The sequence below is a fragment of the Ceratotherium simum genome, chromosome 23 (genome assembly GCF_057802395.1).
Source record: "Ceratotherium simum simum isolate JZ-2026a chromosome 23, ASM5780239v1, whole genome shotgun sequence".
NCBI classification, from domain to species: Eukaryota; Metazoa; Chordata; class Mammalia; order Perissodactyla; family Rhinocerotidae; genus Ceratotherium; species Ceratotherium simum.
This window is the reverse complement of record NC_141922.1, coordinates 24,183,800-24,207,235: the sequence shown is the minus strand read 5'-3', so window position 1 is coordinate 24,207,235 and position 23,436 is coordinate 24,183,800. Positions and strand designations below refer to the sequence as shown.

General features: G+C 36.5%; 1 protein-coding gene across 1 annotated transcript in view; it reads right to left on the bottom strand.

Moving 5' to 3' along the window:
• Positions 1-1,232: 1,232 nt before the first annotated feature.
• Positions 1,233-23,436, bottom strand: part of EIF3H (eukaryotic translation initiation factor 3 subunit H) — a 95,778-nt gene continuing 73,574 nt past the window's right edge. Inside the window, exons 3-8 of the mRNA XM_004431125.3 lie at positions 15,685-15,852; positions 14,057-14,156; positions 12,647-12,796; positions 5,321-5,441; positions 2,854-2,986; positions 1,233-1,456 (exon numbers count right to left, since the gene is read on the bottom strand). Coding sequence (XP_004431182.1) covers positions 1,359-1,456; positions 2,854-2,986; positions 5,321-5,441; positions 12,647-12,796; positions 14,057-14,156; positions 15,685-15,852 — 770 coding nt within the window. The 3' untranslated portion in view covers positions 1,233-1,358. The remainder of the gene's footprint in view (positions 1,457-2,853; positions 2,987-5,320; positions 5,442-12,646; positions 12,797-14,056; positions 14,157-15,684; positions 15,853-23,436) is intronic.

The following is a 23,436-nucleotide window of genomic DNA, read 5'->3' as shown; positions in this document are numbered from 1 at the left end:
GTGCTTTACCCCAATCCCCAGTGAATTTCTTTAACACTCACGCCCACCCTATAGAGCAATATGCTCGTCGTCTCACCTGGATGAGGAAAGTAAGGCACAGGGTTAAGCAACTTGTCTGTCTAAGGACACACTAAAGGGAGAAGATCCAGGTTTCAATCTGGCTGCCTGATCCCAGAGCCTCAATGGTGCCTCCAAAACAATGCTGAAAAAAAGGATTTCTCAACTATCCTTACCCTTTATCTGATCCTTCTGACTATCCTCCTGTGAAAATCACCATATGAGTCTCACAGGCACACAACCACCAGCTGGTAGATTTCACTGATTTTGGCATTACACAAATAGCAGGATCTTTGATAATCTTTCAAATACAAAATTATTAAAAGGTTTTGTTCCAGTGTAATAATCTTCCCCAACTCACAAAACTTGCTTTTAGCAAAATTTTATTTCATGGTATGGAAAAGACAAACATGAAGTCTTAAATTAAAAAATATACACAGGGGCTGGCCTGGTGGTGTAGTGGTTAAGTTCGAGCTCCGCTTTGGCGGCCCGGGGTTCACAGGTTCAGATCCTAGGCACGGACTTCCGCACCGCTTATCAAGCCATATTGTGGCAGGCATCCCACATAAAATAGAGGAAGATGGGCACAGATGGCACAGATGTTAGCTCAGTGTCAATCTTCCTCAGCAAAAATAGGAGGATTGGCAACAGATGTTAGCTCAGGGTTAATCTTCCTCACCAAAAAAAAAATATGTATATATATACACACAGAATGAATTTCATTTTCACACAAAATATAGTCCTTTGGTGAAATGAACTTTTTTTTTCAATTCCTGTGCCCAGTGGCCTACGAGAATGGGGACTGGTCAACCATAACCTGAACAAAAGGTGGACCTACAGGAAGCACGCTAAGCGATTCCAGGCCTGGGGACCACCGGTGCCTGGGCAAGTACATGAAGCCTGGCTTCCAGGGTGCTATCTGAGAGCGATGAAGTACTAAAATTCACAGTAGTTGCCAGGACCTCTGGGGTCAGGAGTCGAGGCAAGCAGCACTAGACTGTGTGGTTGAAATGTGGCACCTCAGAGGTAGCAAAGGTGATGGACCCTGTAGGTCTGAGCCTGCTGAAGCTTCTAGTCAAGGTTGTTTTATCTTTTGGGAATAAATAGGTATAAGGAAAACAAAAATAAGAAGCTAGATATAATATGTCCAAAACCAAATGAGCAAGCAGTCAAGATTGTTTTATTTTTATTTTATTATTGGCTAGAAAGACTTTTCAATATGCAAATATATTTCTTCCAAGAGTTGCCTCAATGTGATCTCAAGAGTCCATGTTAACTCCTTTTCTGGAAACTTCCTTTTCTTAGTTGTTGTATTCTTGAAGAGCCTGGGCCATGAAGAGTTTGCCTAAGTTTTGGGCAGTGAATTCCTTGATGTTCTGGCAGTAAGTATTAATCTGGCCTGTGCATTTGGGAAAGTGAGAAAGAGAGGCATAATATTCCACAAATTATAAAATGACCTAAAACACTAGTCAAACAAGAAAATCAGCATGATACAGAATCACCAGTATTTTCTTTTGTTTTGAACCAAGAGATTATAAGAATCAATTCTGTTTTTCCATAGGGGATTAAAAAAAGAATATTATCTTCCACTCTTGGTTACATGCAGAAGAAAGAAAAATTACAACGTTTTATAAGCTTATCAGCAGTTAGGTACACATTAGATGTCAATCAAAATGTATTGACTATGTAGATCAGACCTACACTATACTGAGACAAGTGGGAAAACAGCACTGGCTCTCCTTAGTCAGGTAGAAAAGGAGATACCAAACCAGAAAACTGCAAACTAACCTAACCCACCTGACCCAGATGTGAACAAGTAACAGCAGTTTTCGGTCTGAGCTCTGGAAATACTAAAGGCTCCTCCCCCAAGCCAAGACAGAGCAGAAGCAGAGTCCCCTTGAAGAAAGAGCTCCATCGCTGATTTTAAGTCTGAAAACTAATGATCTACTCTGATACAACAGTTACACATTTTTTGAATTGGACCTTAAGTAAGCAATGTGTCTCCGTTTCCCAAATTTAATTTATATGTGTACTAGAAAGTTTTAAGGAATTTGGACTTTTCCCTCACACTAAAAATATACCAATAGAATTGAGAAATTGTGAAAGATCACCTTTTCAGTAGGATTTTCACTCTAATAAATCTATCACAGACAACCGGCTGATTGAATCAAACAGTGTTTAACAATAACATTTAAACAGAAATAAGATAATTATAGCTAAATAGAGCATGAATGTTATATATTCAAAAATCAAGTCCTAGCATAGGATACACAATCTCTAGCACTTGAAGGTGGTGTTAAATGTTAAATATTCCCGGAGAAAGTCATCCAGAATTACATTCATGTTACTATAATTTAAGTCAAAGGTAAGGAAAGCACTATTCTTCAAGTCAGAAAATTTAATTCAATTCAAAGATCCACATACAGACTTGGGCCCAGTGCTAGGCTAGAACATGAAAAGTAAGGAGCTTCAGCTAAGTGATCTTCTGCATTATGAGATTGTAAACATTTTTTCTTGGTTTCCATGAAAGATGACTCCAATAAACCTTTCCATTTTAGAAAGTTTATAATGCCATCACAAAAATGTTTAGATAAACCGAGTGAAGCACTGAAAAGACTTTAGAAATAACAAAGACCAACAAATTCTTAACTTCTAGAAATTACAGGTAATAGATTCAAATTCATTATTCAACCATTTTAAATACACTAGCTTTTATGACCTATTTTTCTGTTTGTAAATTTCTCATTGTCTTCTGCTTCCTAAAGAATTGAGAAAACCAGCCACGTTTTGCACTACCTGCAATGAGCAGAGAATCCATCCTGGCAGGGGGCTGAGGTGGTTTGAAGAGTTTGGACAGATCCTCCTCAGGGAGTGGGGGTTCTCCTCGACTCTGGCGCTGCATATTCTCCTGCTGGCGACGCTGCTGATACTAAAATTCAGAGGGAAAATGATTTGGTTACTTTTCTCTACCTGAGGAGAAAAAAGACCTTCCTCACTTATGCAACCAGCAAAACCCCCCGCTCTAATCTTAGTTTTATGAATGGTAACCCTTGGTAACTCTTGCTTCTAAGAAGCTAAACATGGCAACAGTAGAAGAAAATTCCTTTGTTGTAAACTCTAGTGTCACTATAAGCTCTAAGAGTCTATAATTAATGATTCAGAAAAACAAAACTGGTTATGTGAGAAATAAGAGGCTTAAAAGGCAAAGAAGGTCATGTTGAGTGAGTGAAAGGGAGTAACTTCATCATTTATGACAACGGGGTAAATGACAGCATTACACGTACGATGCATCCTAACTTTAATAACTAAGTAGTAAACTAATACATTAGGGAATTCTTTCCACTTTATCTCTCTTGACCAAAATAACAATAATATTGATATACAAACACACATACATATATATATATGTATATATATATATATACATATATACATATATATATAACATTATCATTACTATTATTATTATAAGAGTAAATACTATTACTATTCTTAACAACAGATCTATGCCTTAGCTCTATAGCTAAGAATGAATATTAACTCAGATAACATTTCAAAAACCTTCAAACTTTGGATTCCTATGATTCTCTGAAGAGAAGGTGGGGATATATATAAAGGTATAGACCAACTACAAACATACAGATAAAACCACAATCAAGAGCTAATAGTTGTGGATTGCTTACAAGAGCGGAGGAAATAATATCTCACACATAGCCTTAAAAGGTCAGGTAATGAGAAACCAAGGTGGGCAAGTAAAAATTTTAAGTCCTTGGATTCCTATGAAAACCAAGAGAAATGACAGTTCTTCCTAAAGTAGGGGAGTAACCTGCTTTGCAAAGATTCCTATACTGATTATGGGGTATGAGAGTAGAAGTGAGACAAATCTAAAAAGGGTTATGAATGGTGCCGGTAAGAATAAACATCAAATGCAAATTAAGACATATCAGAATTCTGAAAAAATGTCTATAAGATTGGTTTCCAGAATCAACTGTCTCACAGGTGTCATATTTTCAACTTGATACCCCAGGTTGAGTCCTTTACCTAAAGGAAGAACCAGCAGGAGAACAGAATCAAGCTGGGTTTGTTGGGGATTTTTTCCTAAAAGTTTATCAGAGATTTTCACCATCTTCACCAGTATCTTTTCAGTTAAAAAAGATAACTTTACAGATTTATATGTGTTTTTAAAATTCTAATTATGGTAGGAAAAAAGTATTCTAAATTTCACTAAATATATGAACTCTGATATCTAAAAACTTTTTTATTTTTATTTATTTTTTTAAACTTTATTTATTTATTTTCCCCCCCAAAGCCCCAGTAGATAGTTGTATGTCATAGCTGCACATCCTTCTAGTTGCTGTATGTAGGACTCAGCCTCAGCATGGCCAGAGAAGCGGCGCGTCGGTGCGTGCCTGGGATCCGAACCCAGGCCACCAGCAGCGGAGCACGTGTACTTAACTGCTAAGCCACGGGGCCGGTCCCTCTAAAAACTTTTTTAAATACAATATTTTCAGAACCACTTAGTTGTGCTTAGAATTCTATAGTTAATAACATCTAGTTTAAAGTACATTTTAATGAACAAAGAGTAGTCATATACAAACACTTTTTCACAGATAAACATTCTGGAATCAACTTATCTATGAATCAAATGTTAAGAACATTTCAGAGCAATAAAGTCCAAACACAATATTCTAGAAACTGTGAAAATCATGTGGCCTTCAGGCAACACTAATAAAGAAAAGGTTAAATGGCCATAGCAGTATATATGTGCATATAAGAATACTCAGGTAATTCTAGGGTTTTTATCTGTATTATACTATCTATTTCACAGCAGTCGGTCTATTATTTCCTATCAAAACTGCTTGCTCTTAATCACAATTGCTCAGTTTTTTAAATGAACTGAAGATTGCCAACTATGCTGCAATGAGCCACTACCAAACCAATTACAGTTAGTAAAGAAATGAGCTGTGACGCTCCAGAATCTCTTTGCCTCTGATTTTCTCAATAAATGTATCTTTTATTTGCATAACCTTGGCATTACAATCTGAGTTTAATATACCAGCTCTCTTTAAGACACGTATTTTTAAGCACAACTTATAAATAATATATTAGAGATATACTATATAAAGAATAATCTTTTAAAATATGATATAGTTACTAATAGTCAATGCTTTATCAAAGATAATTTAGATCAGTTTGAAGATGACTCGAAGCATTGTACTTAGAAATGAATTCTATGTTTCTTGAATTTCTCCATGATACCAACCTGATGTTTCTGCTGCTGCTGTTTACTCGTGTTCCTCATGTATGTGTTATATTTAACTATATCTTGGCTCATTTCATCCACTCTGTCCATCAGCAACTGTAGATTCTTCCCCAAATGATTGCTGAAATATAAAGTAAATACGCTGACATGTCATACTTGAATGTTATAGTTCTGCCACTGCTCTAAACAGTTCTGAGATATTAAATTGATCTGCCCTTTGCTAAAAGGATGAGAGCACACATATACATAAGAGCAAGAGCAGAGGAAAAACATGACTCAGCTTGTTATTAAACTTCCCAAATCGAACCCACAACTATAACCACAAGAGTATCTGAAACAGCTCAGTTTCTTATTGGCAGGGCATACATATGTCAGGGTAGGATCTGGTGAACATACCTAGCAGAATATCTATAACGTATGTCTTTTGAACAACCAAGTTTAAACCTAAGCTCAGTACTCCTGAACCATTTTCCTTAGCATCCCACTCCCTCCCCGAATTGTGCTCCAGAGCATTTAAATCAGTAGTCACAGGAAGGGAAGACCCATGCACACAGACTAAGACTCCTGGCACATCATTTCTCCAGCCTACGATTTCTCTATCTAGCAGGTTCTAAAAGAGCAACAATAGCATTTATTCTGCAAAGCCAGATGAAGAAAGAAAGAGGGCTCCTTTCCTCTTGCCCTTCCTAGAATCTGTGTTTTAGTCTTTCACATTTCTTTTCTTCTCCAGAAATTTCTATTGCAGCTCATTTAGCAAAATCTTCTTATAAAGTGATGCTAATGGTTAGTACAACGACCATCATATTCATTGCTTTCTGCCTGCAACTATCTCCTACATGGTTAAAGTCTGCTACTACACAGATGTACTCTAAAAATAACTAGCTGACAGAGTACTCAATCATTCATTTCAAACAGATATTTACTAAACACCTATTATGTTTCAGCCTAAGTGTTAGCAAACAGGGAGACAATAGTGAATGAGACATTCATCATCTCTATCTCCATTGAGCTTACAATTGATTGGGGGTGGGAAGGTGCAGAGAGAGCGGCAGAGAGACACTTTAGACAGTATGGTTGGAATTATCTCTTTGAGGAGATGACAGGCTGAAAGCAAAAGATTAGAAGGAATCAGTCATGCAGAAAGTATTCTAGGCAGAAGAAGGCCCAAGGGCTGAAGGCCTGAGATGCGCAAGAAGTAGGCAGATAAAAAGAAGAGGCCTGGCGTGGCTGGAGCACAGTGATAGGTTAGTGAGGCCAGACGAGCACATATGGGAAGCCATTAGCTGCACCACACGACATCCCAACAACACGGTGTGAATAAGACCCCTCAACTCCAAGGTGAATGGTGCCCTGGAGTTGTACATGTTTGTGACATGGTTTGCTGCTATGCAGAGAACAGACTGGAGAACAGAAAGCAGGAGAACGGTTAAGAGTCTACTGTGGAGCGTTGGCGAGAACGTGAAGAAACTGGCTCACTCATACCCTGTGGTGGCAATGTAAAATGGTGCAGCTGCTATGGAAAACAGTTTGGTGATTCCTCAAAAAGTTAAACATGACCCAGCAAGTCCACTCCTAGGTATATACTCAAGAGAAGTGAAAATATATGCTCACATAAAAACCTGTACACATATGTTAATATTTGCATTATTTATAACAGCCAAAAAATGGAAAAAACATAAACGTCTATCAAAGGGTGAATGGATAAATAAATTGTGGTATGTCCATACAATAGAATACCACTGAGTCATAAAAAGAATGAAGTACTGATACATGAATGAAATTTAAAAACATGATACTAAGTCAAAGAAGCCAGATATGAAAGACCACTTAGCTGTATGGTTCCATTTATATGAAATGTCCAGAAGAGGCAAATCCATAGAGACAGAAAGTAATTAGTGGCTGCCAAGGGATGGGGGAAGGAGGAGTGACTGCTTAATATGAATGGGATTTCTGTTTGGGGTAATGAAATGCTCTGGAATTAGTGGTAGTGGTTGCACAACATTGTGAACATATTAAAAACCACTGAATTGTACTCTTTAAAATAGTGACTTTTATGTCATATGAATTTTATCTCTACTTTAAAAACTACACACACACACAGGATCTACTGTGGTATTCCAGAGAGAAAGAGTGGTGGCTTGGACTAGGTTGGTGGCAGGGAGCATAGAGAAAAGTGGGCAGAACTGAGGGAGGAATCAAGGGTGACTCCATTTCCTGGCTTGAGTAGCTGACTGGTTGGTTAAAGCATTTACAGAGAAAAGGAAGGCTGAGGAAAAAACAGATTGGGAATATTGGGAATGAATGAAAGTAAATCTCATTAAAATATGGATTCTATATGGATTCCATATGGATTCCTGAAGAAAGCTAGCAAGTTTTGGCTTTTTCTCAAATAGTGGAAAGCGCATAGAACTGGTGTTTCTGTGTGTGTGTGTGTGTGTGTGTAAATAAATTTATTTTTTAATCCCAGGTCTGGCACTGTCTACAAAACCTTGACTCAGTGACTTGGCCTAATGACTTAACCTACCTAGGAATCAAGTGTTTTTTTCAAATTAAATTTTATTTCATATTTATCTTATTCCATTGTAATTTTGTGAATCACAAACCATAAAATATTTCTTCTTCTTTGGAAACTAGATTAAGCATTCACTTCTGTTGTCTTCTAATTTCTTAATAGTTAATTCACCCACCATTAAGTGTTTGGGCCGGTGGCGCAAGGTAAAGAGTTAAAATGATTTTTTTCCAGTAGCTAATCAAACATCCAGATATAGTCACATTCCTTTCCAAATAACCTCAGGATTAAAAGTTAACAATAGTGTGTAGTCTCACATGCATTCTTTCAAACACATTATTGAGTATAGTTACTTTGCCAGTCACTCTGTTAGATACTCAGGATTAAATATGGAAGATATTGTTGCACTTAACACTTTCTAGTGAGAAGCGAGGAATGCAAACAGATAAATATAACACAGTGGTGGTAACTGCTATAACAGTCCTACAACAGAAGCATAAAAGATAGTTTGGTAGGATCCGACTTTCCAGAACATCTGACAGCTGAATTTTGAGATTCTGAAGAGGAGTTGAAGACAAGGAAGGTGAGAAGAGACACTGCATTATACTAGGCACAGGCAGCATGTTCAGAGACTCTCGCATGAAAAGCCTGATGCATTTGAAGAAATGCAAGTAATTCAGTACACCAGGAGTATGGGAGAGGGGCAAGACTGGGAAAAAAGAGCAGAGGCAGACAACAGTCACTGCACAAAGACTCTTGGAAGCTATGATCATAAGTTTGGATTCTATTCTAAGGACAACGGGGAAGCAGTCAAAAATTTTAAGCAAAGGAGTAATATCATACAATTTGCATTTAGCAAGATTACTACAATGAAAGAGGAAAAAGTTAAAAGCAGGAAGTTACGAGACTACAGAAGTAATCAGGAGTAGAAATAATGAGGCCCTGGCCTAAGGTCGCAAAAGACAGGGAAGTAAGATGAAATCATCCAGAAATGTACATGGGGGAAGACAGACCCTGAGGAAGTGTGACACTTAGGGATGAGTAGACGAGGGCTCACTGTGGAGAATGAGAAGTAACCCAGAAGAGATATAGTTTCATAGACTCCAAGGAAAGAAACTATCTCAGGAAGAAGGGGTTATCAACATATTAAATGTTTAAGAGTCTACAATATCCAGTAATATAGTGATAAAGAAGTCTTCTGTGACTTTAGTGAGAGCTCTAACAACAGAGAATAGATGGAACACTGCTAAGTGTTGAGGACAAGTGGGAAATGAAGACATACAGACAGTGACACATATGAAGAAGTCTGACTAAAAAAAGAAGAAAATGAAGCAAAAGGTGAAAGGAGATGGATAATAACGGCATGAGGTCAAAAGGTGCTCTTTTTGTAACTTTGTTGTTTTTTTTTAAGATGAGGGAGAGACGTTTAAATGTCCTTATTCTTAGGAGATGAAAGCTCAAGTATTTAGGAGATAACGAGTCACATCTGCAATTTACTTCCAAATGGTTCAGGAAAAAAAGGACAGGTTTATGTACATAGAAAGCGAGTGTGTGCAAATGTGGCAAGATACACAACTGGTGAATCCAAGTAAAAGGTTTATGGATGTTCGTTGTGTTAGTATTCTTTCAATTTTTCTGAAAAGTTGAACATTTTCAAACTTTTTTTAAAATGGGAAAAACGTATGAATAAACGTAACAGAAAAGGACCAGTAAAAAGAGGATCTGAAGATATCTTAGCAAGGAGAGCATCGGAAACAGAGTCGGATCCTGAGAAGGCAGGAGCGGCAGGGATGGGACTGCCCTAAAGGGGAGACACGGATTCTTTCACTTCCACCAACGGAAGAATTGAGGCCCAAAGAGCTACATTAAATATAGGAAATGCCATAATTAACTACATGATTAGCTGTTAAATAAGTCATTTATGTCCTTAAGTGCAAAGGAAGGAAAGATCACCAGCAATCCTCTGACTCGGCAATTGGGGGTGGGGGTGGGGTCGTTAGCGACAGTGGAGAAAACCATAAAGGTGAGGTATTGCCACATGCAGAGAAAGATCTATTATTTGTTCCCAGACCTTAAATCTTGGAGATTGGCTACACTGACTTTAGCAATGAGAAAGATACTACTAGAATAGACTCTCCCTCTCCCCCACAATAATGTCTTAAATGTAAAGTACTAATAGTATGTGTTATAAATATATGTAATTATAGTGACAGAACACAAGCATAGATATACGCACTCTAAACATTTCATAACATTTATACTATTATAATGCTCTTCAGAAATACGTCCAACAGGAAATACTCAAAAATCTGCACAGTACAGGCCCTGAAGGGCAAAAGGAATTGACAATAATACATAACTGTTTCACAGATAACATTCATAGGAAATCAGGTCCATTACCAAGGGCAATTTTATAGGGATCTTTCCAGTACCAGCTCAACTGGAATACTGAAACAGGGAGTTATTGTTAGGATTTTCAATAATATAGCCCTTTCTTTTATTGCCAAGGAAACAAAGAACTGAAAACAGATAACTTAAACAGATGTGAACTAAGACATGCAGTGATAAGTCTGCTCTGGCTACAGTATCAATTTGTCCCTTATTATCCTTAATGTATGATGCCCACCCTTAGTTTACTTTTTTTTTAAAGAGGAAATAAAAACAGAAATGTTTTTTCATATGTGAAAAGCTGAAGGCTTGTGTAACACATTTTTAAAAATTAACAAAGGCTGTTATGAAATAACCATTACTAGAACTACCATCTAATAAAATTAAAATTAAAAATTAGAATTTTTTTTAAATGAAAGGGAATGTAATATATCTTATTCATGGCATAGAACAAATTTATCTGGTAAATCAAAGAACTGGTACCAGCATATGGGTTGTGAAAAGCAAGACCAAGCAAAATGTTTTAAAGAGCTGCTTAAGAATGGTTTCTGATGTGGTTTTTGAGAAAAATTTTTATGGCAACTGGCCTGATTACCAGCATCATGCTACTCATGTTAGAAATTAAAATTTGAGACGTACAAAGGTTATATTTCAGTCTTTTAAAATAGTATTATCAATTTGAGTCAATGTAATAGTCCATTAGTATAAGCACTGCTTCAAGGTTCCTTCATTTTTTCCTCTCAACAAAAACACCAATTTACCCTTTAAATAACTTCACATGGAAAGCAAACGGCCTCTCTTCCTACTTCACATAAAATACAGAAGATAAAAACTATAATAAAATATTTGTCTAGATCTTAGTTGCTATGGAGAACTGGGAACATTTTCTTGGCTATTAGAAATCCTGCTTTGGACAAACAGACATTCCAGACCAGCTCATTGGTAATGCGAAAGCACAGAAGGGCTATATTTGTTTTGTATGCTCAATAAAGGAAGCCTGGGGAAAGGTGAAGACATAAATTATATAAGCAAAAACTTTCACGTAGTAAATTTAAAATTATTATATAACTACATACTTAATATATCAAATTTTAACCTTGCATGCTGAAAAAGGTTCTTAGCTCAATGCTTTAAATACAGGTGTGCCAAGTGTGTTTGTAAAAGCAATAAAGAAAAATACGACCTTGTAAAAGAGACAAATTAAAAGACCATTATGAATATATGTTTCTAGTCAAACAGTACACTGTTTAGTGCCAAATTAGCCTTGCAACCTGGCTGTATTATTTAGCACTCCATTTACCATCCAATTTCCATCTCCTTCCCCTGTGAAGACTTTCTGGTGGCCTCTGTGATGGCTTCATGCAATGGAAGGTGGCATTTGAACCACAATCCTACCCATCTCAGGGCATGGAGAAGAACACTGGGCTCTCTGGTCCTTCTGGTTTTATCCCACTTGTCTTATACCAAAGAAGTACAAAGTCTGTATGTTCTTTTATACAAGCTTCTATCCTGGATAACTACAAATTTAATAATAATTGAGCTTCTATTCCAAATTGGTTGCTTAAGAAAAAGCACCTTGTTTCTTTCAGCCATTCAACAAATGCATATTGATTGATTACCGACTCTGTCCATTTAATTTCATTTTACAGGTCTGCTGTTAGCCCTCTCCCACCACAAAACAATCACTAACATCAAGCTTAATGGGCATTTAAGAGAAGCTATATACATGACTCTGTTCACACTTCTGTTAAGAGCAATAAATGAGGAGAAAAGAAACATTAATTCCATAAAGGAAACAATCTATCTGTTTTGGAACACCTTAGTCAGCATTTTACCAATATAATAAATAATATCTTAGCAACTAGATAACTAAAGCAGTTACAATGGAGGAAATCACGTCACTATTACTATCTAAGATAGCAAAAGCCAGTGTCAGGTTCAGAAAATTCTAATTTTAATTGAAAATTCAAACTGGAAGTTTACTACTAATAGAGTCTGCATCTGAACAAGGGCAAGTGCCACTGGTAAAACACAGAAGCATATTTGTTCTTCTCTCAAGCATTGTTAAATACCCAGACATAAAACCAAAAGCCTCTAAGGACAGTGTACAATAAATAAACCTGAGCCAAATAAAAAAACCCTCCCCGATGGGCATTTACTGTACCAAAGCAACAATGATACAGCAAAGACAGTAGAGGGTTCTTATAACAGGAGCTATTAGTATTCAAACACTGTTTTACTTTACCAGTTTGGCGTTTTTCCTGGGATCTTAGCGGGGCAGGACAAATGCTACATGTTGTTACATATGTCTTAGTAACCTCAAATGTGCTTAAGTAATTTTTTTCTTGTTTCATAGGTTAAACTCTAAGTAAAAGAATCTCCTGCAGAAAGTGATAAACAGGGACTTTTCATTAGGCAAGGCCACTTACCTGCTAGCAAGACTGAGCAATTCATGTTTATCTGCTACAGCTGACTTCTTCTCAAGCTCCCACATTAGGACGTTGATCAGATGTGAGTTTTTAATTACAATCGGCACTTCTTCAAACATGTGCTCAAAAGTGATATTTCCCTTTTTCAATCTGCGAAGCATGTTAAAAATAATTTAGTTTGGTGGTCAGAAGTAAGTGTTAAATTGACTATTTCATACATTTTCCTTAATTCCAGGCCTTCCCCAGAATCTTGCTTTGTTTTGCTAGCACTCTTTAAAAAAGGGAGAGAAACTAGAGTTTTGCCGAGTCAAGCATACGTCAAGTGATTTGAATGACTTTGAAAATGACACGAGTTTGAGCTATAAGCCCAGAAAATAAGATTCTTGGTAAAAGAAACTATTCTTTCTTTGAATCAGGTATCTTCAAAATTTCATTGATACTAAAATGTAAATGTCATAGGAAGTTATACTATATAATCTATATCTAAAACATATAAAATATAGCTAGAAAAGAGAAATACTCTAGTTCTTGGGAAGTTCATTTTAAAAGCCTACTGAACTAAAGAGATTAACACCTAACAGAACACTCACAGGATAGTCTACATACAGTGGTTCAGAACACAGCAAGAATGCAACTTCTCACAGTTTAGTTATAACTACCATATCCAGGAATTGTTTATGAGTTAGCCTTTCTTTTAAAATTCTTTGCACCTTAATTTCTTTCGGAGCCAGATGGGAAACTAGCAACAAACTGTCCTACATGAAGTCAAAACCACTAACTTTAATTTAATAAGAAATAAAAATTCCTACAATTAATAGAAAATGAAATAATACTGAATATATTTTTTTTAACTTTTAAATATTTTTCCAATGTCATTGGAAACGGCATTTAAATATGCCAAGGCCATTGTACAGGATCACAAAACAGCTTTATCAATTACTTCTATGCATACTTATCATTCATAAAATTTCCAATAAGCCACATTCCTTACTGAGTACTTAAAATGTTTATTGTATCTTTCCCATCCCTCACCCATGAAACAGGAGCTCAGAAAACAAGACAGCTCTCAACCGTTCTGACACGGAACTTACAATCTGACAGCCGCTGATCACTTGTTCCATCTCCCTTTATTTCATCATTTATTTCTTCAAATCCAGTAGCTAATTAAGTCCCACTCTAACTGAGTTCACCCTTGGTGCGAACAACAGATGAGACATTCCGTAAAGAACCGTTTAAACGTGGAAAGGGAGAAATCAAGTGGCACTCGGCCATGCAGAAAACTTCTACCGTCCACATGGCAAAAGCATTACCACACCACCACTGAGGATTCAATAAATGTGGCAAACTAAAATCTTAAAAGAAAGATACCCAACCCTTTATTATATGCCTCACAGGCCCCCAAACACTTACGCTTCGGGAGAAAAATCCTTCTCTTTACAAACTTCCATCAGTTTAGGAGTCAGTCTGTATGCCTTCAGTGATAGAGATCCTTGGGCAGTTTTTATGGGATCTCAAATGAGGAAAAGAGAAAAAAATTACTAAGAATTTTGTCATTACCAGTGCTCAAAAGACATCGGTTCTAGGTACATTCTGTTACTTATCATACAACCTTTACAAAATGAAGATCAAAATAAATAATCAGAACACAATTTGAAGCAGATTCAAACCAGAACAGCAAACAGTAAGTGAAAATGTAGGAAGCTATCATCCTACTTAAAATAGGCAGAGTAACTTCCTTCCTAAAGTAAAAACAGAAGATTCAAAATACAGTTATTTTCTAATCTATTCCTCAGCTAGAACCAGTAATCCTAATGAAAATTAAATACATCATATGTTCTATACATCCTATATACATCTTGTATACTTAAAAGGAAAATACTGATGTATATTAAATATGAAAGACCACTGCACGCACTTGTGGTCTTCAGTCAACTAATTTAAATGAATAGCCCTGCAAACAAAATTTATCTGTCCTAATAATCACTGTTCAAATTTCTTAGTTAAAATAGATTCTAAAAACAAAACCACTAAAGTCAAAGTGCTATCACAAAAGTGTCTTTTCAGTTTTAAAGAAACTAATTTTGTCAAAACTAACTGCCTAAACACTCCATGAGTAAGGGAGCTTAGCACTTGCTGCATGATAACGGCTCCAGCATGCCAATATTCGCCTAAAACCTGTGTTAACATTCATGTTGTCTGAAACTTAACACAGTGAAACTTTTAGCAATAGGTGATAAAATGAAAACCAAAATAGATTGAAACAAGTGGAAAATTCATCAAGGTCTGATGATGCAATGTTTCCAGCCAATATAAGTACACTTTAACAACTTGTTCTTTACTGTAATCCAATTGTTAACATACTGAAACAATTTTGGGGCAGCTCATAAGATTGATCGTATTCATTAGTATTTTTTCTGACAGATACTCAGGACGTTACATTTACTTCTCAGCTGGAAACTATATGCAAGTCTGCCAGATATGGCAAACTGTGAGTGTTTGGGGAGGGGGAAGGCTATAAAGCTGTTAAATTGCCTACAGTTCTGATACAGCACAGAACATCTGGTCTGGAGAGCTTGAGGAAACACCATTAAATAGGCCGAAAAGAAAAAAATCTTTGTGCTAAGAAACAGTCCAGGTTTTGTACGCTGCTGTCAGAGGTATAAAAAAAACTTGGCACGCTGTGTTATGATTGGTCAGTCACGTACAGAGCCAGACACTTTAGCAATCGGGGTTTGTTAGACATCTGGTCTAGTTCCACCAGCCCCTTCAAATGAGGGAGGGGAGATGGAGGAATAAAAATGAAGCAGCTACTCCAGCATTCCAAAATGTACACATCAGGGCTCTGATAGCAAGAAAAATAAACAGAAAGAAGGAAACCCTGTCTAGACTTAGCTGCTGCTGAGGCTGCTGCAGAAACAGGGTTGGTATTTACTTGAGAAGGCCTGCCAGGCTGCTCTTAGAGGCAAAAAGACAGAAAGCAAAAATAGTAGTAATAATATTAAGGGAAGAAAAGAATAATAAAGGAAACTCCTACTAACCGTAAATGAGAACGACAGATTCTTCAATGGCATGCTGGTAACTAAACTGAGAATCCAGGAGCGCCCGGGTGACGAATGAGCCATAGTATGTGGACTGGTACCAGCCCACGTGGAGATGATCAATGTTTACATGGCGAAGGCTCCGCATCATTTCCATCTGATATTGGACTAGATGATGGGAAGGAGGGGCATAAAAGAAAAACTATTTAATGATGTCACCAATATTAAAAACAAGCCTTTCTGGAAACAAATTTCTACACAACTATTTATTAGCTAAAGGGAACAGGTTTCCAGATTTAAAATTCATTCAGTTCACATATAAAGAAAATAAAATTAAGCTTTCAAATCACTACAAATCATTGGGGCTTTCCTTTTTTCATTAATGAAAAGAAATTTTGTACAAAAGGTATTAAAAACACAATAATAATGCGTTGTTCTAAACAAGGAATTACTTATTAAATGTAGTTTCCACTCCCCTTTTTAAAACTCTAAAAATAGTAAATGTTTAAGAAAAAAACGTGTACAATTACTAAATTGATTGGTTCTAAGAAGTTTCATTTGAATTAATGAGTGAGAATAGTTATCAATGTCTTCTTTAACACAGCTTTTAGAACTGAGAAGTTAAAACCATCAAGAAAACTAATGGGAAAACAATTAACTACCAGATTATTTAAATATGAACAGGGTACAAGCTGCAGCTGATTTAAAATGTAAGAATTCATTTTTGCCTTCATCTGGTGCCCCCTGCTGCATATGCTAAATTTAAAAAAGAAATCTTTTTTCTTGTCTGTGTGTTCCTTTGTGTTAAGTAATAGATATTATTTTTTCAGTAGAATAGTTATATTTTAATCACCATGTATAGAATGAAAAGGCTGGATGACTTTTAATTTTGACAAATTAATGACTATGAAGTATATTAACTTAAAGCAGTATTACTAGCAAAATAGGTACAAACTGATAACATAATAAATATAACATCAAAAAAAGCAATATAGCCCAATAATGAGTAGCAAATACATAATACAGGAGAAAATTTTATAGTCAACATAATATCCAAGCTATTTCCATTATAATGAATGGAAAACTATGTTGAGTAAATATATTTGCTTAACTCGGAATCTAATCATTTCATTTTTAAAACTCTTAATCAGGTTTTAGCAAAAGTTAAGTTATACGTCCGTCATTTCCTTTTTACAACGCTATGATTTCACAAAGCAAACAAGATTCAGGATCATAAAGTATAAAAAGAACCTGCCTCAGGTGAACATGGTCTTATTTTCAACACTTGTTACTAGGCAAAGAAATTATAAATCTGCTTATTCCAAGCAAAGTTATATTTCTCATGATAAAAGATGGCAGCGAACTCATCAACTACTAAAGAATTATGTGTTTTTTTGAGTTTTTATAAACAATATGATGGCCCTCAAGAATAAACAGTATAAATTTAAAATGATAAACTTTTATCAATTGTCTTTTATCTCAAATTTTTGTCTCTCTAGCACATAAGAGACCCCCCTTCCCAGATAGTTTAACATTCATATCAACCACATAAATTTGGGATAGAACCATTGCTATGGTCTCTTTCTGCTTTAAAATTCCATAACTCTTCTAAATTAAACTAAAATCACTGATTTGGCTAATGAAAATTAATCAAATTTTACTTACAAATGAAAAGTTCCAATATCACAAGTAAAGCAGGAGCCAGATTAAATTTACTATTTATTTTAAAGGGATAGGGAAGAGGAGATGGGGAGAGACTACCAAGCAATTGACAGTACAAACGTGATTTTACAGGATGATTTTTTAAAAATCAGTACTTCCAAAACATCTGTTAATGTACAACTTAGCTATAATATAAGCAGAGGTGCGATTCTACCAACTTGCAATAGTAGAAAAGAAGAAAAGACTTGGGATCTAGAGATCTAGGTTCTCATGCCCACTCTGAGATTTCTCTTGTGGGGGATTTTGCTGTCCAGTTAATCATCCTTGTCTGATGCTTAGTGTTCCCATCTCCAAAACGATCTGAGAGCTCATTCCCATCAAAATACTATGACTCCAAATTGCTCACTGGATATGCTAAATGTAAGTAATGATTTTTCTATAAACTAAAGTAGGGCCTCCAGCCTACATTAATACTTCAAATAAAAACATATTTCTCTGAAAAGTATTCTGCAATCTTACGAAGTCTCCCCTCAAATAACCTGAATACAACAGATTTTATAAGAGCATTTTCATGATGCATAAGGTAAAAAACTCTATGATCAGTAGCAAACCTCCAAATTCTTTCTTCATCCAGAGTCTTACCTACCTTACAGCCCCTTGGATAGGGATAAGAATGAAAATGAAGCATTTCTCTCAGCTAGGGAAGAGGCTAAGGGATATGAGGCCTGTTGCCCTGTGGAGTTACCACTGCTCCAAGTATTTTTTTCTGGGGATTGAGAAGTGGAGAGATGAGCTTCTTTATTATTAGGGGTTAGGAGGGGGAGCACTTCCATTTTCCTCTTCTAGAGCTTAGAAAATCATGACACAGAAGATTTTGCAAGGCTTTAATAAAAATTTACTTTTAAGATCATAAGAGGTTTCATATGATCTAAATTTATAGATGAATACAAAAATTTCTGGATTAATCACAATGACAGGTAAGCTGAAAAAATGGCTTTTGAAAATCTACAATGCACTAGAATTTCACTATTACACAAAAAAAATATGTGCTGGGCCTATACTATGTGAAATTTCCAGACATTCCCTTTCTTGGTGTGGACTTACCACCCCAACTTTAAAAATTAAAAAACACAACTTTAAAAACCAAAAATGAATGTCTTCTTAGAGGCATCACACAGAGAAAGAGATCTAAAAGGACTGCAAGTGATCCTTGAAAAGGTGAGGATGGGGGTGCTAAAGCTCCAAAGTGGAGTTAGGGTACACTGAGGCCCAGTCCTAGCCAGGAGTAGTCACATGGGGCTAAATAGCTAAAGGAATCCTGAGAAAAAAGAACAAAGCTGGAGGTATCACACTCCCTGATTTCAAAATATACTACAAAGCTATAGTAACCAAAACAGCATGGTACTGGCACAAAAACAGACACACAGATCAATGGAATAGAATTGAAAGCCCAGAAATAAACCCACACATCTATGGACAGCTAATCTTTGACAAAGGAGCCAAGAACATACAATGGAGAAAAGAAAGTCTCTTCAACAAATGGTGTTGGGAAAACTGGATAGCCATATGCAAAAAAATGAAAGTAGACCCTTACCTTACACCATACACAAAAATTAACTCCAAATGGATTAAAGACTTGAATGTAAAACCTGAAACTGTGAAACTTCTAGAAGAAAACATAGGCAGTATGCTGTTCGACATCGGTCTTAGCAACATCTTTTCAAACACCACGTCTGACCAGGCAAGAGAAACAACAGAAAAAATAAACAAATGGGACTACATCAAACTAAAAAGCTTCTGCACAGCAAAGGAAACCATCAACAAAATGAAAAGACAACCTAACAATTGGGAGAAGATATTTGCAAACCATACTTCTGATAAGGGCTTAATCTCCAAAATATATAAAGAACTGATGCATCTCAACAACAAAAAAACTACCAACCCAATTAAAAAATGGGCAAAAGACCTGAACAGACATTTCTCCAAAGAAGATATACAGATGGCCAACAGACACATGAAAAGATATTCAAAATCACTAACTATCAGGGAAATGCAAATCAAAACTACAATGAGATATCACCTCACGCCCGTCAGAATGGCTATAATTAACAAGACAGGAAACAACATGTGTTGGAGAGGATGTGGAGAGAAGGGAACTCTCATACACTGCTGGTGGGAGTGCAAACTGGGGCAGCCACTATGGAAAACAGTATGGAGATTCCTCAAAAAATCAACGATAGAACTACCATATGATCCAGCTATTCCACTGTTGGTATTTATCCAAAGAAATTGAAAACACCAATTTGTAAAGGTACATGCACCCCTGTGTTCATTGCAGCGTTATTCACAATAGCCAAGACTTGGAAGCAACCTAAGTGCCCATCAAGGCATGAATGGATAAAGAAGATGTGGTATATATACACAATGGAATACTACTCAGCCATAAGAAACGATGAAATCCAGCCATTTGTGACAACATGGATGGACATTGAGGGTATAATGCAAAGTGAAATAAGTCAGAGGGAGAAGGTCAAATACCGTATGATTTCCTTCATTAAGTAGTAGATAATAAGAACAATAAACAAACACATAGGGACAGAGATTGGATTGGTGGTTACCAGAGGGGAAGGGGGGAGGGAGGAGGGTGAAAGGGATAATTCGGTACATGTGTGTGGTGATGGGTTGTAATTAGTATTTTGGTGGTGAACATGATGTAATCTATGCAGAAATAGAAGTACAATGATGTACACCTGAAATTTTTACAATGTTATAAACCAATGTTACTGCAATAAACAAAAAATTAAAAAAAAATAAAAATAAAAAAAAAGAAAAAAAAAAAAAAGAAAAGGTGAGGATGGGGGTGCTAAAGCTCCAAAGTGGAGTTGGGGTACACTGAGGCCCAGTCCTAGCCAGGAATAGTCACATGGGGCTCCAATAAATGCACAGTGCAAAGAGGTCACTTTGATTCAACAAAATTTAAAAAAAAAGAAGAAGAAGTGATTTTTTTTCTATTATATACAAACCAAGAAACAAGAGACAACTCAGAAACAGCCAAGTGAATTGCTTTATCTCTGCAGACTTCCAGGTCCCTGTCCTCCTTCTCATGGTGACGCAGACGTATGACCCTTGTCTCCCTTTACCCACATAGCTTTTCCTCCTCCTCTAACCCAAGTTTTCAAAAAGTACAAAACCAAACCCTGCAAAAGCATCCTGGTAAACCTAACCAGGGATAAGAAATGCACAGCAGACTGGCCCACTAAACTGTCTCAAACTGTGCTCCCGGCAGCCACCATTAATCAACTGATCTGAGCCGCCACACCAGCTGACACCTATTTATCCCTCTGGCCTGTGGAAGAGACAAGGAAAAAAATCATGAAATGGTGACATGCCAGTAAATTTTACACAGGAAATAAGGAACGGTCATTCCTGATTCTAATCTCCCAGGTGAATGCCATTGCTTTCATGGCTATGCTAGTCCCTCTCAGGAGTTACACTGGGGGTTGAGGGGAGGTATTTGGGGGTGGGGAGGTAAGGCACGCACAAGAGACCTAATTTAGCTACAACACTAAGGTAACGGGGGAGGAGGCTCATGCTATCTGGAAGTGGCTGTGAAGATGCCCTGTCCCAGCTCACAGGCTCTGGGTGAGTGGGAGGTAGTGCTATTTGCCTTCTCATGCCCAGCCGGGCCTCACTTTCTTGGGCTGGAGTTCTAATAGGAGAGTGTAAAAGATGTGGCTAGACAGAGATAAGGTCGTATCTAGAGAGTGCCTCATACCACAGAACAAAGAGAATCACAGCAAAAGAAACAAAAGGGAAAAGAAGGAAAAGGAAAAAATGAGGCTCCTTGATATAAAGTGCCATAATTCCATATTGCTGCATTAATGCAGATCAATGAAATCAGAAACAGGCATGTATTGACAACTTGGTAGAGTTGGTCCAGGGTTAGACATGCTTTCATTTTTGTTCTAATGTTCTCATATTTAACAGAAGCCCAAACAGCAATTTCAACCAATGATATTCACTTCTGAATTAATGGCTAAATATTCCTGAGGAACTTGCCAAAGACGAACAGCAAGAGAAAAAAATTTTTGGAAGGGGTACTATTTTAAAATTTATGATACTATAAAACAAAAGGGCTCAGAAAGGTGTAAAGTTTAGGAAAAAACCTTTTAAACATTCTTAGTTTAAAAAGCAAACACCCTACCGACTAAGGAGAAACAGTGCATAACAAATGAATTTCAAAGACAAATTGGTAGTTACTACTAACCCAACCCAAATTACTAATACAAAAGCTACACTTAGATGCAATTGAGGTGGTGCTACACAATTTGGAAGGATTATAAAACTGAGCTGAAGTTTTATAAATCTCTTCAACCTCTACAATTGTCTTAATTGGTTAAGCCTGTCCCAAGCAGAGGAGAGCCTGGTTTACAACACTGAATAACTGTTCGAAGTTTGGCACCCGTATATTCACATTCACTTTTTCCAGATATCCTCTTTGTAAAACAGTCAATTTTAAATTGCCTAGAGCTAAAACTGTCTTAACTGAGGCAGGCTGCCCAATAACTATTCCTTTCAAAAATCCACCACATTTGTTGGGCTTTCTCTTGTTTCATCTCTAAATATGAAAACACTGAAAATAATATGTTGTCTTATACTTAAACGCTATATCTGTAGTTACATTGGCAAACAACCAGAGTTTGAAATTTGAGTTCTCCTGAAGATCATTGGGAAGGACAATGGATTGTGAGCTTTTTGGTTCAGTAGAATAATTAACCAGCATTCTTTTCACCTTCAATTCCTCACTCTTATTTTTAAAATCATCTTTTTGATTTTATTATTTTAAGTGAGCCCTCATGAAATACAATTTATCACTGAAAAAACAGGAACAAAGAATTCCCACAATTTGCTAGGCTGGATGGGCTGCAAAGTAGAAAGTTAAAGCTGTAACATACTCTAAAAACTAGAGATATGTCTGGCAGATGAAGAAAAAAAATAGATGTCATATTACGGAACTGTTAAAGGACAAAGTAACCTAATTTAAATTTTAAAAATTAAAAACAATTAATGGACATACTGTCTTATTCAATGACTTAATACTGTATCAAATAAATCCAAATTATTTTAAAATATATTACAATGTAATTATATTAAAAATATACATAGATACAGCCTGGAGGGAAAGGGTAGAGCTAAGAAACTGGAAGAAAACTAGCACTTCGTGAGCACTTATTATGTCAGACTTCCTGCTGAGTGGTCTACATATGTTATCTGACTTTATTCCTCACAATAACTCTAATGAGCTAATCACGATTAGTGAGATTCTTTTAGAAAAACTGTTCACCACAGCTTGCAAAGTGGCAGGATTCAATTTGACTTCAGACTCTCTGACTCCAAAGTCCAGGCAACCACCCATTTACAGAATTTCATCTCTTCTTATTGGTAAAGTGTAGAGTAAATTATTTCTGAATCAATAAAGCATAACACAAAGATATAACAGAAATATACAACTTCTAGGGTTTCAGAAACCACAGCTTGTGCATGTTTGATCACTAAATTAACCAGTAATTTAGCACTCCCAGTAAGATTTTAAGTGATAAAACTACCTTCAAAGATTTTTAAATGTCAAAGTCAATAATTACCATAAATAGGTAATTAAACTCCTAAAACATTGCATTCTATGTTACTATTTGAAACTCATGCCAAGACTACTCTGTGACTAAGAACTGGCTCATATCAAAGATGACCTGCACAAACACCTCACGTAAGGGAACAGACAGACACCAGATCTAGCACATGCTCTTTGCAGCAAAGAAACAAACTAGGCTCAATCAAGAGATGCAAATAGCTTTAAAAGCAAACAAACAAACAAAACCCCACAACTCTGAAACAAATCAATGATTTCAAGAAACATTACAGGGAAGTGGAATATTTCAAAATTCCCTATCTGTTCGAGCACGAGGGCTAACCAAAGTAGGGTTTTTAAGAAAATAATCATAAGCTTCTTTCCCAGCAGCACCATCAGACAATAGTGGGCACCGACAGGCTATGAGCCATGAAGGCTCTGCCCCATTATTTAACAAGACAAAC